We start from the raw sequence: 17,188 nt of genomic DNA, 5'->3' as shown, positions 1-17,188 counted from the left end.
TGAAAATTTGGGCTCAATCGGTCATCGAAGTTGCGAGAAAATGATGAATGAAAAGACACCCTTGTTGGATAAATTTGTGTGCTTTCAGATAGGAATTAAAAGACTTCTAGCTAGAAGTCTTTTATTATTCTAGTGAGAAATTACCTCTCTCTCAAAAATTATGTTACTTCAGAGGGAGTCGTTTTCCACACTGTTCTATACTATCAACAGCTCTCCAATGCTCGTTACCAAGTCAGTTTTGAAGTTAATGTTTGTTTTGAGTAATTACCAAACGTGTACCTTCCCTAAGGGAATATTCTTTCTAGTAAAAAATCAGACATCAGACTTAAATAGGAAGAATATCATGCATGGTCTATACGTAGATTACTATAAAATCACTCTGCGATCCATGTTCTCACCAATCTCATTGGGATAAAATGTTTTGAACACTACAGTTGCTGAATGCAACCTCATCCCCTCATGTCGTTAATATTATGATCCAGCAAGGCACTATGGAAAAGATTAATCACCTATGTAGCCATAGGAATGAGGTTGTTTTTGCACATGTATAAATTGTTTATCTACATTCCATGTGTGGTGGTATACACCTAATACAGAAGGCATGAACAAATATAGTGTGCAATGCATTACACGTACATTGTACAAAATGTATCAAAGTAGAGAAATGGCCTAATGCAATTGCAAGCAATCTGATCAACGAAATGCCAAAGCTGTTTTGCTAAAAAAAATACTTCATTCCTCTGTCATGACTAAAACTTAACTAAAATTTTAGTCTTTGTGAATTTCACTACTTGAAGCCTTTACTTTCAAGGTCTCTGTTCCTGTCACATTTCATATAAATTTCCCTATCATGTTTTTCAGATAAAGTATATTTTAAGGAACAGCCTATCCCCCACCCCAATACAAATTAGATCTGAAATGAAAGATAACAAGATAACTGCAAAATGATAACAGTCAATACATTCCAGTGAACAATTTCCCTTAAAACCAAAATACTACACAAAATGATTTAGTTGCTACACAGAAATCATCATTTGCTACTCAACTATTAGCATTGTGCATAATTGTTGGACAAAAAAAAGTGCCACAGTAAACCAAAACTGACCTATCAATTTCTCTTCTACAATCTGCCCCGCCCACCCCCAGGGCTCTCCCTGTGACCATAGCTCACCATGTCACATTCCATTTATCACTGTCAACAGACGGCTGACCCAAGTCTTGCCTGGAAGAAAAATTCTCCAGAGAACTACCATTTTATACTAAACTGCGCCAATAAAGTATCTAAACACTTACAAATAGTCAGATTTATCGGAACCTGAATTAGTATGCCAAAGAATAATTATTCATTTCTATTCACCGTTAATTTCTGCACATTTTGACACATCTTGTGTTGCGCTACGATGTTGTTTGGTGGATTTATGGACACTTGAGTGGCTTAAGGTCGAATTTCAAAAGTTGCAAAAGCCCCTATTCACCCCAATTCCAGAAGGGAACTCACACAAGCATCACACACAGACAAAATCAAGACAAAAGACACAAACTCGTTTCGTTTACTTGACCAGGAAGTTTATGGCCATATCTTTAACTCTAAAACTGCTGATATCCTGTCCTCAATACTTGGTGTGTCCTCCATCACTGTTAACGGCAAGGAGTCGTCTTCTCATACTCCAAACGAGACATCTGATCTGTCCCTGGTCAATCCCCTGCCATTTCCTGATCAGGGTGCGTCGCAATCCCTCGAGAGTGGTGTCAGGCTTGATGGACTTGTTCACTTTCTTCTGCTGCAGAAGTCACACTCGGGCGGCCACTCATTGGCAGGTTGTCCACATTTCCCTGAGCTTGGTAGCCATTCCACCATTTTACTGACCGTCGCTGGTGACGTTCCAACTTGATGAGCTGCAGCTCGAATCGACATACCGGCTTCTATCAAACCAACGATCCGTCCTCTTTCCTGTTTGGTCAGTTGAGCCATCTTTCCTGTTATCTTGAAACACCTTTCCCTGTCTTACCATAGTCAGGGATTCTGGCTCTTAACCCATTTTGTTGTATGCCTCCCATCTTTGACCCCTTTGCTTGGTTACTGACAATTATTGCTGATGTTCATTGCAACCGATTTATCCAAAACGCGACAAACAAATCATTTATAAAAGGCGGGCAAAAGAAACGCTGATCTTACTCGTCACAATACAACGATTTAGCTCGAATAGGGGCTTTTGCAACTTTTGAAATTCGACCTTAAGCCACTCAAGTGCCCATAAATCCACCAAACAACATCGTAGCGCAACATAAGATGTGTCAAAATGTGCAGAAATTAACGGTGAATAGAAATGAATAATTATTTTTTGGCATACTATTTCAGGTTCCGATATATCTGACCATTTGTAAGTGTTTAGATACTTTATTGGCGCAGTTTAGTTATAGTGCATATTTATAGCATCAACGGTGATGGACGATGCTCAGGTGCAAGAGTAATTATGGGACAATTCACCTAACATTTATAAACAATTACTTGTTTATCAACTAAGGTTGTTATACCTCTGTACAAATTGTGAAGTTTGATTGGTCGAGAACCAATCACGTGCCGTGCAACAAATACGCCTGTATCATGGCTAAAGATGCGCGCTACGCGTGATGCACAGCGCGCCGGGTAACATGAAAAGTGATGTACACCAGTGTACATCACCTTGATCGTTCCCACCGTTGGTTGATTTCCAGCGCTGTACGAAACACACGCGGGTTCGAGGGAACATTCAGGAATTGTTTCTTGTTCGTTTAGTAATTAAACAATGAATACTCCATCGTAACAGAACTTCGAGAAGAGGAATATTAATGTTACCAAGGTATAACAAAACAATTGTTGCATGCTGTGATAGGGGTCCATGGGTTTTGTACACCCTCGGGGGGAAATGGCACCCTCGGCTTCGCCTTGGGTGCCATTTCCCTCCTCGGGTGTACAAAACGCCATGGACCCCGTCCCGTGCAACAATTGTATACTGTATCAATCTTTGACCCTTCTTGAAGTTACAGTATCTAAATTTAACTCAGGCCTTGAACTTTGCAATTGAAGGGGCAAGGCAATTTTGCTCTGGTTAGGGGTACTTCAAGTCATGAGGAAAAAGTCAATTTGTATAAGAACTACGCAAAGGGCACCACAGCAAAGGCACAGGAGACCACATCAATTGATGTGGGTTAATTTGAGGGCTTTATCAATCTTTGACCCTTCACACAGTATCAAATTTTAAAGGCAGTGGACACTATTGGTAATTACTCAAAATAATTATCAGCATAAAACCTCATTTGGTAACGAGTAATGGGGAGCTGTTGATAGTATAAAACATTGTGAGAAATGGCTCCCTCTGAAGTGACGTAGTTTTCGAGAAAGAAGTAATTTTAACAAATTTGCTTTCGACACCTCAAGTTTAGAACTTGAGGTCTCGAAATCAAGCATCTGAAAGCACACAACTTCGTGTGACAATGTTGTTTTTTCTTTCATAGTTATCTCACAACTCTGACGACCAATTGAGTTCAATTGATGACCGATTGAGCTCAAATTTTCACAGGTTTGTGATTTTATGCTTATGTTGAGATAAACCAGGTGACAAGACTGGTCTTTGACAATTACTAATTAGTGTCCACTGCCTTTAAGAAAATGTCCCTACACCTCTCGGTTCAGGGTCTATGGCATCCGAAATTCCTCAAGATAGAAGTCAACAACCTCGGGTCACAATTGGGCCAAATATTTATTGGGCTCTCAAATCTGTCTAGAATAGAATATTTTAGGGCCTACAGAATATTAATGAGGCCAACACTCTGTGGTGGAGCACCCTGTATGGCTTGAATTGGGGTGAAAAATACACAAGACTGCAGGGTTTGCATTTTTACTGTACCAGAATCAAAATGAAAAGACTATATGTACAATATGGGCTACCTCCATGCTTACACCATGCGAGATCCTGTGTACTTCAACAATTCTACCTTCATGCTTTAACAGTGTATGCATTATGCATCACCACAGAGTAGGTATCCCTATGGTCAGAAAGATCCATGATCCATTAGCACTGTACATGTTGTACAGGTAGGATGCACAGGGCAAGCAGCTGTCAATCAATCAATAAACACCTTGACAGGTGTCACTTAACACCTGGATAATGGGACATCATGACCACACCACACCCTGGCCCATCACATGGTCAATAATGGATGCCCGAGCACACACAGATTCTTATGGTACTGTCCATCATGTGCAAATTTCTTCATCCATGCTTCCACCATGCTACAAACAAGTCTGTTATAGAAGCAGATGGCAGCAAAGTGGTTAATCCACTCAACATAAACCAAGAAAACCAAGTGTATACTTCAGGTTTAGCTTCAGCCATTTTGATTTCTCCTCTTCAGAGTGTGGTTGAGTCCAACCTCAGTCCCAGGGTGATCGATCTCGCCACGCCATTTTTTCCCAGCATGCCTTGCTCGATCATAACCCCTGGAAGTGTGACTTCAAAATATCCAAATATATGGGATATTACAATTAGTCCTGTGGTTGATCTGTTCTGTGTTGGGCGTTAGTCGCGCACGGGCTGGATGCGCTGTGTGTAATAAAAGTCATAAACTTGCCTAAGCGTTCAGTGTTGCGTGATGAATACGTACATCTTGATACGCACACATTTCGGCGTATAGAGCTTTTTGAAGACGCACAGCATTTCAAATTTTGCGCGTATATGATAGCCAATAAAAGACACGGATCGGAGTTTCCCTCCCAGGGGTTAGAGACGTACGCAGAGCTAGCGTGATACGGCGCACTGCCCATGGTAGCGAGGTTGGGTTGACTCAGGCCTGGATTTTTATCATTGATGGAACAAGGAGCAGGTCTGGGGGCATGATGGGAAACCTTTTTCAAAGTGCAAGTCTATGGAAAAAAATGTTCAAGGGGCAGTTCCAATTGGGTGGTCTCCAACTGTGATGGCTCTCCATCTAGGGTTCTGTCCTTCATTGCTGTCCATAGGGGTACTCTATGGGAACAATTCTCCTTGACTCAATAATACCTCGATCTGGGCGTTTAGTGTCAAAGTCACGACTCTTTATTGCTTTTGTTACATATAGGCCTACGTATGTCTAGTCACAATTACTGCTTTTCAAGTGTCAAAGTCACGACTAATTGAAACTTGATAGTCAAGTAGTGGCTATCACTAGTCATACATGTACATCATACATGCCAAATTGTCATTGTCTGCTCTGCTCTATGCTCTGATGTTGTTGCATCAAAATAGTTGCTTTCTGAATTGGCATCCATTGCAATGCATACATTTCAGCCTTAAAATTATTACCCCTTTGCGCGTGCAGAGATCCTTAGTCTTAGGTTTTGAAAAACAGTCGCGACTAGTGTCGCAGTGGCAACCATTTGAAGCACTGCTAGCTGGGTAATGAGTTTGACGAGTCGCCCATGCCAAATTATCATTTGTCTGCCCTGATATATTGAGCATCAAAAGAATTTCTTGCTGCAATTTTACCATCTTATGCCTGTAGCGATCCACAATCTTGGAATTTGAAAAAACTTCTAGTCGCCCAGGGTTGGATTTCACAAAGGTTTAAGACTAGTCTTATCTCGAGTTAGGAAGTGTTACTCGTCCTAAGACAAGTTACTCGTCCTTACTAAGGACCATTCTTAAGTTTTTAATATCTCATAAAGTCTAAATGATTAGGTTAGATCATAGAGCAAGGAAGAGTGCACTTAAACTATTTCTGTGACGTCAGTCTATTGTTGAAAGTGTAGATTATTTTTACGAATCTATACTTCGTTACGAATCTACACTTAAGTGTAGATTCGTAACATAATCTACAGTTGAGTGTAGATTCATTACAAGCTTTAGTGAATAGTTCAACTTGACAATTACTGTCTTTCCAAACTGAAAGATAGCATGAAGTGCAACAAAACATAGCTGAAAATATGTCATCTTTCAATTTACAAAAACATTTTCCAGTTGAGAAAAATCACTTTAGTCGGAGAATAGACTCTAAAGTGTAGATTCGTGATTCAGTGTACTCGCCTTCGGCTCGTACGTATTCTATTCACGAATCTACACTTTCTCACCCATTCTCCTTAACGTACATTGTAATGTCGAACAACATCCAAGAAATTCAGAATAGCATGTATCTGGAAGAACACGATTGATCTGGATCTGAGAGTGACCTATCTACTGTCTTAGTAAAGAAATGTATCCAGCCTCTAATAAAAATGTCTGGATCCACCCTAGCCTGTATTCCAGACTGCTTGTTATTGTTGTGTCTCCTCACTCCAATTGTAGCTGACATAAATTGGTCAATGTACAAATGACTGTGTGCTGGTTCACTGTAATTTATGGCAGGGCAAGCAATAAATGTCTGCAATAATGATGTATGGAGTCAACCGTCAGGACTGGACTGAATGTAAACACAATGACAACAAATCTCTGGAAAGTAAGTTACAAACCACAGGGAAAACTGACAAGATAACTGCCAATATTTATACATTGAATTCAGAACCAAATAAGATAAGAATCAACAAGAAGTAGTATTTTGTTGGTAAAACCATGGTAAAACCTATGTAGCAAAACTGTAAAATCTCTTTTGGGGGAGGTTTGGTGTTGAAAAGAGCCTGTGCGGTCTCAAGGATTTGAGAAATTCTTCTCTGCTCGTCTTCAAAATAATGCTGAATGCCTGGACCCTGCATGCATGTTATATTTTGCATAATTTCAAAACTTTCACCAAGCTGACAATATTTCAAAAACAAAATTCTTCTTTCCTTTGAACAGACAGTATGCAATGTATTTGTCTCTTATATTTGGTTTATGGTTTACAACATGTGTGCATGTTCTTGCCAGGTATCTATACATTTGTCTCTTGCTGCGCTTAAAAGACAGTGGATACTATTGGTAATTGTCAAAGACCAGTTTTCTCACTTGGTGTATCCCAACATACACATAAAATAACAACCCTGTGAAAATTGAGCTCAATTGGTTGACGCAGTTGCGAGATAATAGTGAAAGAAGCAACACCCTTGTCAAACGAAGTTGTGTGCTTTCAGATGCTTGATTTCGAGACCTCAAATTCTAAATCTGAGGTCTCGAAATCAAATTCGTGGAAAATTACTTCTTTCTCTAAAACTACATGTACATCACTTCAGAGGGAGCCGTTTCTCACAATGTTTTTTACCATCGACCTCTCCCCATTACTCGTTACCAAGTAAGGTTTTATGTTAACATCTCTTGTGAGTAATTAGCAATAGTGTCCACTGCCTTTAAGAGGGAGCTTCTTATCTTCTAAGTACTTTCTATTGATCTTTTTAACAAAATTGCTTAGGAAAAAAACTACATGTACATATTAAAGCATGTTGTTTGGCTGCTCCTGCTGGCTACAGTTTAGTCACTGAAAACGTTTTGAAAGTTGTTATGTTGTTGGTGCTAATCAGACATTATTTTGAATCTGCTAAGCATCACAATCTGAAAAGCATCACAATATTGTTCGAGAAAACTATTTTGTGGATGTTTCACCCCATACATGTACACTTCCACACCACCTCACCAATACAACACCACATCAGTCTCACTTGCTATTGACATATCATTCCATTCTTTCATACAAAGTTCGCTTTTCTGAGAGTCCTTGGCTTCACAACCAGAATAAAAAGAAAAAAAAGAAAGCAAGCAAAAGGTTACAAGTACATTGTACCTACATTTAACTCTACAAAGCCGAGAGCTTGTACCCATAAAGCGTAAAAAAACAGAGGTAAACAGTACAATGAAATGGGTCCTGTTTATTTTCCTTACAAATACCACAAAGTCTGTGCTTGATACTGCATGCACCAATGCAGTCAGTTAGGGAGACCAAAACCGGCTCTTTTCAGAGCCAACACTCACTCAAAAGCGATTACACATGGTTGTACCCGTAAGTTTACTATCTATTTATAGTTTCTTTTTATGCAGTCAGTTTCTTCAATCTGAGATCTTTGAATAATTCTAGTTGAAGTGTGGGGCCGGTTGAATCACGCTTGAGCACAGCTGTTTATTTTTTTCAAGCTACCTGTGGTGATTTGTGTATTATAAATATTAGACATCATGTAGTTCCTTCATGTACAGTATCATGTTTACCACTAGTCCAATTACGGATCATTCTGCTCCAATTATCTTTGACAAATGAAATTGGTCAGCCTACATTGCAGGCTACATACATGGCAACATTAGAACTTAGAAGGAATTCATGTCATGCAATCATGAAGACTTGTGAGATGCTGGCGGCAGCACACATATTGTAGGTCCCTTTTTGCGGCTCTAAGCGAGCGCATACACGCTCAGTATTGCGCGCATCGGTCTGAACACGCTCACTACTAGCAAGGACTGTGAAAAAGCACGGTCAAAAAGTCTCTCATTAGTACCAATTTGATATCATGAGCAGTACAAAGACAGCCTATAGTAAAATTCTGGTACTTCCAGAGGGCGTGTCATGGCCGAGCACCGAAGTCAAGCTCTGGTGTTTCTGTTCAGCAGAGTGTGCATTCGAGTCCCCATCGTGACACTGTGGGGCAATACGAGCCCAAATTTTGGAAGTTTGGCCTACAATGTAAGCATGCTGAATTAAAGCCATTGGACACCTTCGGTACAGGAAAAAAAAAAAAAGTTCACAGATTTACAAATAACTTGCAGGGTTTACAGAAGGTAAGGGTGAAAGACTTCTCTTGAAATATTATTCCATTAAATGCTTTACTTTTTGACAAAACATTAAAAGAATCTCAATTCTCGGTATCGAGAACTACGGATTTATTTCAAACACATGTCATGACACGGCGAATATGCGGAACAAGGGTGGGTTTTCCCGTTATTTTCTGCCGACTCCGAAGACCGATTGAGCCTAAATTTTCACAGGTTTGTTATTATATATAGAAGTTGTGATTCACGAACTGTGGGCCTTGGACAATACTGTTTACCGAAAGTGTCCAATGGCTTTAAGGAAAGAACCCTTAGTGGAATAGCATCATAGAGTTACTGTTTGCTTTAAAAGTATAAGATCTACAAACAATTCGGCAGATGTATATTTTTTTCTGTTGTTTACAGTGGTACTACATTCCTACAAAAAGTGTACCCATAATTGCTGCTGTGCACACCCTAGACGTACATTATGCACACACGCTATTAGCAAAGACCATTTGAAACATGGTTCAGCCATGGTGGAATGTTCAGCTTAGTGCACAACAGATTTGTCTTGTATAAAAAGTTTTGTAATTTTTGCTAAACACATGCCCCAAAGTCCATTGGGCTAATGTACCACTTGGGACTCCAGTAATTTCCCTTCCAGCTGCCATTGCTTCAGGCTATGGCATCAAGAATGTACAGACCACGACTGAAGTTGGATCTTTCCTATGGTTTACTTAAAGACACTGGACATGTTTGGTAATTGTCAAAAACCAGTCTTCTCACTTGGTTTATCTCAACATAAATGCATAAAATAACAAACCTGTGAACATTTGAACTCAATTAGTCGTTGAAGTTGCGAGATAATAATGGAAGACAAAAACACCCTTGTCACACAAAGTTGTGTGCTTTCAGATGCTTGATTTTGAGACCTAAAAATCTAATTCTGAGCTCTTGAAATCAAATTCGTGGAAAATTACTGAAAATTTGGTCAAAAAACTAGTCTAAGCTACTTCGGAGGGAGCCATTTCTCACAATGTTTTATACAATCAACAGCTCTCCATTGATTGTTACCAAGTAAGTTTTTATGCTAGCAATTATTTTGAGTAATTACCAATAGTGTCCAGTGCCTTTAAGGCTCCTCCTGTCTTGCTTGATAGGTCCACCCCTATGATCAGTCTCTAATGATCTTGCGGGGAATTAACATTGCTGGAATTTAATGAGCCATGGAATCCCAAGGCTACAATATTGATTCTCATCCACCAAGTAAATATTATGTCAAATCTTAGGAAGGAGATCACAGATTTGAGCGGCAGGACTAACTTAAGGTAGGACATTGGGGCTTTTGCCTTTTCACTTGCAATTCTCAGGGCACACATTACGCAAAACAACATTCCTGTGTGGGCACACACCCGAAATTCATTGGACCGCCGGAACGATCTAGCATGGTTTAAAAGTACAACAAATTTTGCACTGTCAAAGGTCAAATCTTTGTAAACTTTGTTAAAATGTGAAAATGTAAGGGCAGCAATAAATTATGTATAATAAATTAATGAAAATTTTCTCTGAAACATTAATTGTTTTGTCGAAGGTCCTGGCCTAAACCTTTTATCCGCAGAAGTTTTGACCAGGGGCGTGCACAACATCATGTGTGAAAAGAACCTAGAGTACAATGTAATGTAGGTCCAGCAACAAAAGCTGACGGATTTGAGTTGCATGAAGTACGAGCTAACTTGGAACAGAACCCATCACAGTGAAGACCTCATAATGTTGAAATTGTAAAGTCATGTTTCTCGCTCAATGTATTCCGAGCCAGGTTGACACAAAGTGCCTTAAGAATATTGTTCATTCTGTTTGTCTGTAAAGAGAGATCCTTATGACTACAGAAATCTTTACAACATTAGATCCCTGACTATGCCTGATTGCTCTCATTCTTTCCACTCAGAATGTCTGGCCTAGCTTTTAAACTATTCAACTTCAGGACAAATAAAATTTTAAAAACAGTTGATCGTCCGTGTTTTTGCAAAAAGAGGAGGATGAGGGCCTTTTAAACAATAATTCTTACAAAGTTGGCCACCAAGCAATTTATTTCAAAAATAGCCGCAAATTCTTCAGTTTAAAAGCACCACTAACTTTATTTTTTACAAGTTCTTAAAAGATTAGTAATTTTAATGAGAAATCCACAGAAAATTTGTCTTAAAAAAAAAAAATGTAAACAAAAAAATGCAGCCTCAAAAAAAGATGAGGGAGTGGACGATCAACTGGTTTTTGTTTTTATTTGGCCTTACTGTCTCCTAGGTTTACTCCAGAGCAACTCCTCTAGCTACATCTATTAACATCAACAGCCTTGGAAAGAGCATTCTTGTCAAGATGTATTATGACAGCAGTCAAAGGAGTCAGAGTTGTACTTTAAAGGGAAGTTAATACAACATTGGTTTTTGTAAGAGCAGAGAACAACATGACCTCGGCACATAATGTGAGAGAAAATCTTGAAACTTTTTCAACAGATAGCTTCATAAACTCTGTTCTCAAGTTGTAACCACGTAATCAGCATCCACCACAAATTACAATATTTGACATTACAACGTGTGATGTCCCATAGCCAACTGTACAACATTAGTTGTGTGTCCTTTAAAAATTAGAAACAAATATATTTATTGTCTGGTAGAAAGGTTATGGTAACAGACATACATTTGTAGTACAGGCTCGGCCGAATACTTTTTTTTTTTTTTTTCAATCTGATTGCTCTTTAGGTTCCTAACTGAAGTTCAAACCAGTACAAAAACCATTCACAGAAACTGTTTTGAGTGTCACATTATAAAGTGAAGAGTTCCGGCACAACTTTACAACATTCCATAACAATAATATCTACAAATGAATAAAAAAAATGCAAAAAGAGGACAAACTTTGTGTGTAGGGCAACAAAGCCTCCAAAACCCCTACAAAATTCACCAAACAATTAGTCAGCCATTTTACTTAAGGTCCATAGTCCATGGAATTATCCTGTTTAGCTCTAGTATTATAATCCTTCAAAATGAGCCACAGCTCAGGTACAAATGATGTGTAAGAAGCTTAGAATCGGTTTATTGGTAAATTACCTTACGCTTGATTTTTTTAAGGATTAAAAGCCCACAAAGCAAGCTGCAAAGCTTCCATCTGCCTTTATCCTACTTCTTTATGCTTACACATTTTTCATTTAAATGAAATAAAAGTAAAGTCTGTCCCAAGCCAATATGGCTCCTCAGGCCATGCAGTGTATCAGGGTTTTCCTTTGCATTAAACGACTGAGTAGAGATTTGTTATTCCCCCTAGACAGGATGCCAGTCCATCACCAGCTCTCCCCGGTACCCATTTGTACTCCTGGGTGGAGGGAAGCAATTACAATCAAGTGCCTTGATCAAGTGTTGCGACTGACCGGCCAGGATTTGAACCCACATTCTGTAAATAACAGACTCGAGTCCGCCACTTAGACTGCTCGCCCACGACACCCAGACAAGACAAATCAGCCAAATAATACATGTATGTTTGGGTTAAAATGATGCAAACTTGAGATTAAACAATTCATTTATAAACATCTGGAAGCTTCTTAAAGGACTATGGACCCCTTTTCTTCAAAATTCTTGGAAGAACCCTCCACCCCCCCCCCCCTTAACAAGTTTCATACAAGAATTCACAAACCTTCTTTTGGTGAACCCTTATTCATGTTTACAAAAAGCACACATTTCTTTGCCACATAATGACCATTTACAAAGCTTGCAATGGAATGTATTGCATTTGATTTATTGCCAACGCACAATATCAGGCAACATGAAATGCGTATATCAGTCAGACGTCGTGGGTAAAGTTACCGAGCATGTAAGGCTGTATGCTTTATATGTACATGAAGGGGTAACATTAGCCGGCTTGTACCAATGCACCACAGACCAGCCGGCCGACCATGTGTGATAGAATGAACTTGACTTCAAGGGACTCACTCAACAACAACCCTGAAATCCTATCGAGGTCCTGAACAGCAATTCTCCCTGATTGTAAATGCGCTCATGCACAGCAACATTGTAAGACACTTTATAACATTTAATTGTCTGGTAAACGTTTAAGGTTAACTGTCATTCAAATAATGCAGGGTTTTGGGGTTTTTTTTTTTTTTTTTGGGGGGGGGGGGGGATTATATGAGAAATCAAAACAACTGTATAGCCCCGTGGCATCAATCAGTGTTGAATGCTGGAGGGCATAATAAACATTTTGACATTTAAAAAATCAGAATTTCCATCAAACACACATAATTAATGTTCTGCATGTTACAGGTAAAACATATTGTAAACAGCAGAGGAGAATGTTTTCAATACAGGCCAAAAAAAGTCGTATCACATGACAATAAAATAATGCGAGGGGAGTGGGGACCAATTGCTCTATTATGACTTGATGTGTCTCTTGACAGGGCACTCTGCGTTGTCCCTAACACAGAATGAATCAAACAACCAGCACTAATTTTTTTTGCGATATTAGATATAATCGCTATTAATTAAACTTGACGTCATCAGTCTTCAAACTCCCAGTGAAAGTTGTAGAAGAGACAGTCATAGCATAAGAGAGGTGTTCTAATGACCTATTCTTCTGGTTTTACTCCAAATCGATATCGGGATATATCGATATTTTGATTAAAACCAAATTGATCCGATATTGCGATAATATCGTGGTATCGCCCAAGCTTTATTTTGGGTATTTTAAAGCCACACCTTCAAGGGGTTATGATCGAGCAAGTTGCTAGCTTGTAGTCCCAGCTGAAAAGCTGGGCTGTCTAGGAAAGTGTACACAGCTATCCACCACTACAATCATAGCATTCATCTTTGAAGCAGTGATGGATTTACCATAGATTCACGTTCAGATGACAATATAAGCCTTGAAGCTTCTCAGAATTTATAATCCATAGTTTAGTACATGTACCTTCCTAAGAGAATACACTGACATTACAATATAAAACGAAGTACAGCCAGAACATCTGTTTTTGTTCCAAAGGACTATACAAATAATCAAAGGAGATTTATCAGGGTTTCTATTTAGGGGGCATTGACTCATTGGGAATGTTTCTTGAATATCAAGTCAAAGCTTCATTTAAAAGATTTGGGTACTTTTTCAAAATGTCCATAGATTAACATTAAACTTACAGGGTTTGAAGATAATGATAATAGAAAGCTTTCCTTCAAATATTACTTACTGAGGTGCTGTAGTTTTTGAGAAATGAGTAAAACAATGTCATGAAAATATGTTCGTAAATGATTAAAATAATTTTCGTCTCATGAGACGAAATAATGACATTGTTTTACTCATTTCCCAAAAACTACAGCACCTCAGCACGTAATATTTTCAGGGAAAATTTCTACTATCATTAACTTCAAACTGGAAAAGTTTAGTGTAAATCTGTGGATATTGTGTTTTTGTCCTACAAAAGTTACATAGACCCTTTAAAGTCTACATTTGTATTGAAAATAAGTTCTGAATTTCAACATTGTGCATTGTATTGTCCAGACGCAAGCTTGCAGATTAAATTACACAATGCTCAATTAATTTGTTTCCATTGTTCAGCACACTAGCCTATACATTCTTTAAAAAAAAAAACTAAAAAACACCACAGATGGCTGATAAAGTAAATTTAAAACACGATCAGTTATGTAGAAAAACTGTAATATCACCACAGAAAGGATTGATTTTTGTTTAAGAGAGCGTGGACTTAATTAATACACCAGGGGTTTGGTACTATTCCATTAGGGTATTGCCAATACACATTCGATTGAGTTAATGCAAATATTGGCGCTATTGCTATAGACAACAGCCTGTTAGAAACTCAATTAGGGCTTTGTGGTGTCTGCTGTCATGCGTGTGTAATGAGGGTCTTATTGGGGCTAATTAGGCCGGGCAAAATGCTCTGGGAATCATCATTCACTTCAAACTACAGTAACAGCCTGTGACTAGACTGACAGTCTACATGTATGTAGGCAATGCCTTTACAGACTACACTGCTTACAATGCAGGGAATATGGTAGCATTTAAAGACTAACTTCGGGTATTACATAAAAACAAATGTTTATGAGCTTTCGCAGCAACAACTACTTTGTACAAAAAATTCAGTTACACTTATAAATCGTAAGAACAAGAGACCAAATACGAATAGATTTGTTGCATCTTGCTCAGTGCATTTTTTTATGTAGGCCTAAATAAGTGAGTACCACTACCTGTCTTGTTTTCTGTCAGACTGTTGGTTTTTTTTTAGTTGCTAGTAATGAACACAACTAGTACTGTACATTGGATTTGTGTAGTGAAAGTGAAAGTGTTGTGAGACAATGGGTCTTGTGGCATGAATTCATCCATGAATTTGTGGAAAGAAATACATATTAACAGTGTACGAAATAAAGACTGTGGGTTCGAGCCAAAGTCTTGACACTTGACACTTCAAATCGTTAAAAGCAAGACACTTAAAACCATTTGGCCTACTGCTTTGTTCTTCAGATGGGATGTAAATCAATTGGTCCAGTGTCAACCAGATTACACTTCATAAAGAGTTCTAAGGGTTTGCCCTGCACTGTTTCTGGCATGGTTTGGCAGCAATATGCACCACCTCACCTTTTGTACTTTTCAGTAAAAATGGTATTTAATTTGGTTGAGTCAGCTTCAAATCGTAACAAGTTCCTCCATCTTGGATATTTTGGCATCAGGAGTGTCATTTATGACAGACGTGGCGCATTATTTAGAAGACGAGAATTAGAGTAACCATTGTTTTTGAGACTAATTTGGTTATTTCTTGCTGTGGACTTATTTCATCACTTTTTTTGAAGTTTTTTTTGGGGGGGAATCAATAGCCGATGCAAATTTAACATAAAATCGTTTGCAGTACCCGCTGCTAAAACATAGGATTCGAACTGCCTCTAGCTACCAGGCAATCTTGGTGGTCTAGTTGGTATGACACTGCTATAGAAGTGCAAAGATCTTGGGTTAGAATCCCCACCGGGTAATATGCCTACTTATTTTTTTCAAAGAACACGGGACAGTACTGAGTAGGATCCACTGAGTATACAGTGCAAACACACATCAGTGTATGGTTAAAACCCAAAATGAGTATGTGTTATCCCCACTGCAAATTTAACATCCCCCTAATAAAAATGTTTAGTTAAAAAATTCAATATTGAAATTGTTTGTGCGGTAGCTTTTCAGGCATGCGGATGGTGAACGCAAAGCTATAAATTTCATTCTCGTGGCCTTACACTGAGTTGAATGGGAGAAAATTAAGATGATAAGGCGACAAATATTAACAACAACTGAATTTATTTTATTCAGCGCCAAATTACCAAAGGAGGAATGCAAGGGGAATACACATACAACTTTACTTTGGTTGCGGTTTGGTTTTATAATGCAGGCTGTGCTGTGTTCATGATCATGTACAGACTTAGTTGCGATAACGTAACCCTCCTCCCGACGGCGAAGCGGGTTACCCTCCTCCCGATGGCGAAGGGTTACGTTATCCCAACTAGTACAGACTACACTCAGTCAAAAGGTACAAAGTGTCCAGGGTACTAGTCGCAAAGGAACGAAGTATCCTGACACCCAGTATCATATTCATAAATCACTGTTGTGTTGGAATGTGCTGTATTTTTTGTAAGTGATAGTGTAACTAACGTTGAAAACAGTGAACCATACCATGGAGGTAGCCATACACACTCAGACAATTACTAATTAGAATAGCTATTAAAATTAGCTTGTTAACTTTGGCTCATCAATATAAATTTAACAAAAATTCTTTACAAGACAGTACACATACATTTAATATGCTCTGTTTTTCAAATGCAGCTTTATTGAAGTTAATGTAAAATTAAGTTCTAAATCTTAATTTTGTTTTTATTGGTAGCAATACAATTTACAAGAGACAGGACAGGCCTACTTCTAGAAACTATAACGTAAAATGCTCCCACGTGAGCCTCACTCATATAGTTTCTAGAACTTGTAGGACAGGCCCTCCCTAGCTAGACTAGTTCTTTTAGTTGTTGTAGTTGAGTTAATAAATTTGTTTTACCTTGATATTTCTCTCGGAAAATGGCAGCAAAAGCCACGGCATATGTTGTGTAAAATACTCCTCACAATGCTGTTCCGTCTTATCAGAGCTCACAAACACAATCTCTAACCTTTTGCCTACCCCACCTTCACCATTGAAGCTGTTGTAGAAATTACTCAAGATAGGCGTGTATTCCCGACACGGGGCGCACCAGTGAGCTGAGAAATATAGACCGACGACTTTCCCGTCGCCAGCCAGCGACGACACGTCAACCTTTTCCCGGTGTTTGTTGAATAAAACTTCGCCAAGAAGCACAACGAGTGGGCTTGTCATGGTGGCTGGAAATCACTGTAGCAGCCTGGTTGTGGAAATTATGTTATCAATTCACAATTATTACTGTTCGTGTCCAAATGTGCAAAGGTAATTTTGACGAGCAACAGCTTCCGAGTGTCCACGACATGTGAAATGTGTGTGTTGTGTGTTGTCTCTC

At 38.8% G+C, this 17,188-nt stretch overlaps 1 protein-coding gene across 1 annotated transcript in view; it reads right to left on the bottom strand.

The window, feature by feature from the left end:
* LOC139938854 (nucleoredoxin-like) overlaps positions 1-17,177 on the bottom strand; it is a 48,617-nt gene extending 31,440 nt beyond the window's left edge. The window contains exon 1 of the mRNA XM_071934496.1: positions 16,720-17,177. Coding sequence (XP_071790597.1) covers positions 16,720-17,031 — 312 coding nt within the window. The 5' untranslated portion in view covers positions 17,032-17,177. The remainder of the gene's footprint in view (positions 1-16,719) is intronic.
* Positions 17,178-17,188: the final 11 nt, after the last annotated feature.

The sequence above is a fragment of the Asterias amurensis genome, chromosome 6, assembly GCF_032118995.1.
Source record: "Asterias amurensis chromosome 6, ASM3211899v1".
Classification (NCBI taxonomy): Eukaryota; Metazoa; Echinodermata; class Asteroidea; order Forcipulatida; family Asteriidae; genus Asterias; species Asterias amurensis.
The sequence above is the reverse complement of the archived record's forward strand: the minus strand, read 5'-3'. Positions and strand labels throughout refer to the sequence as shown.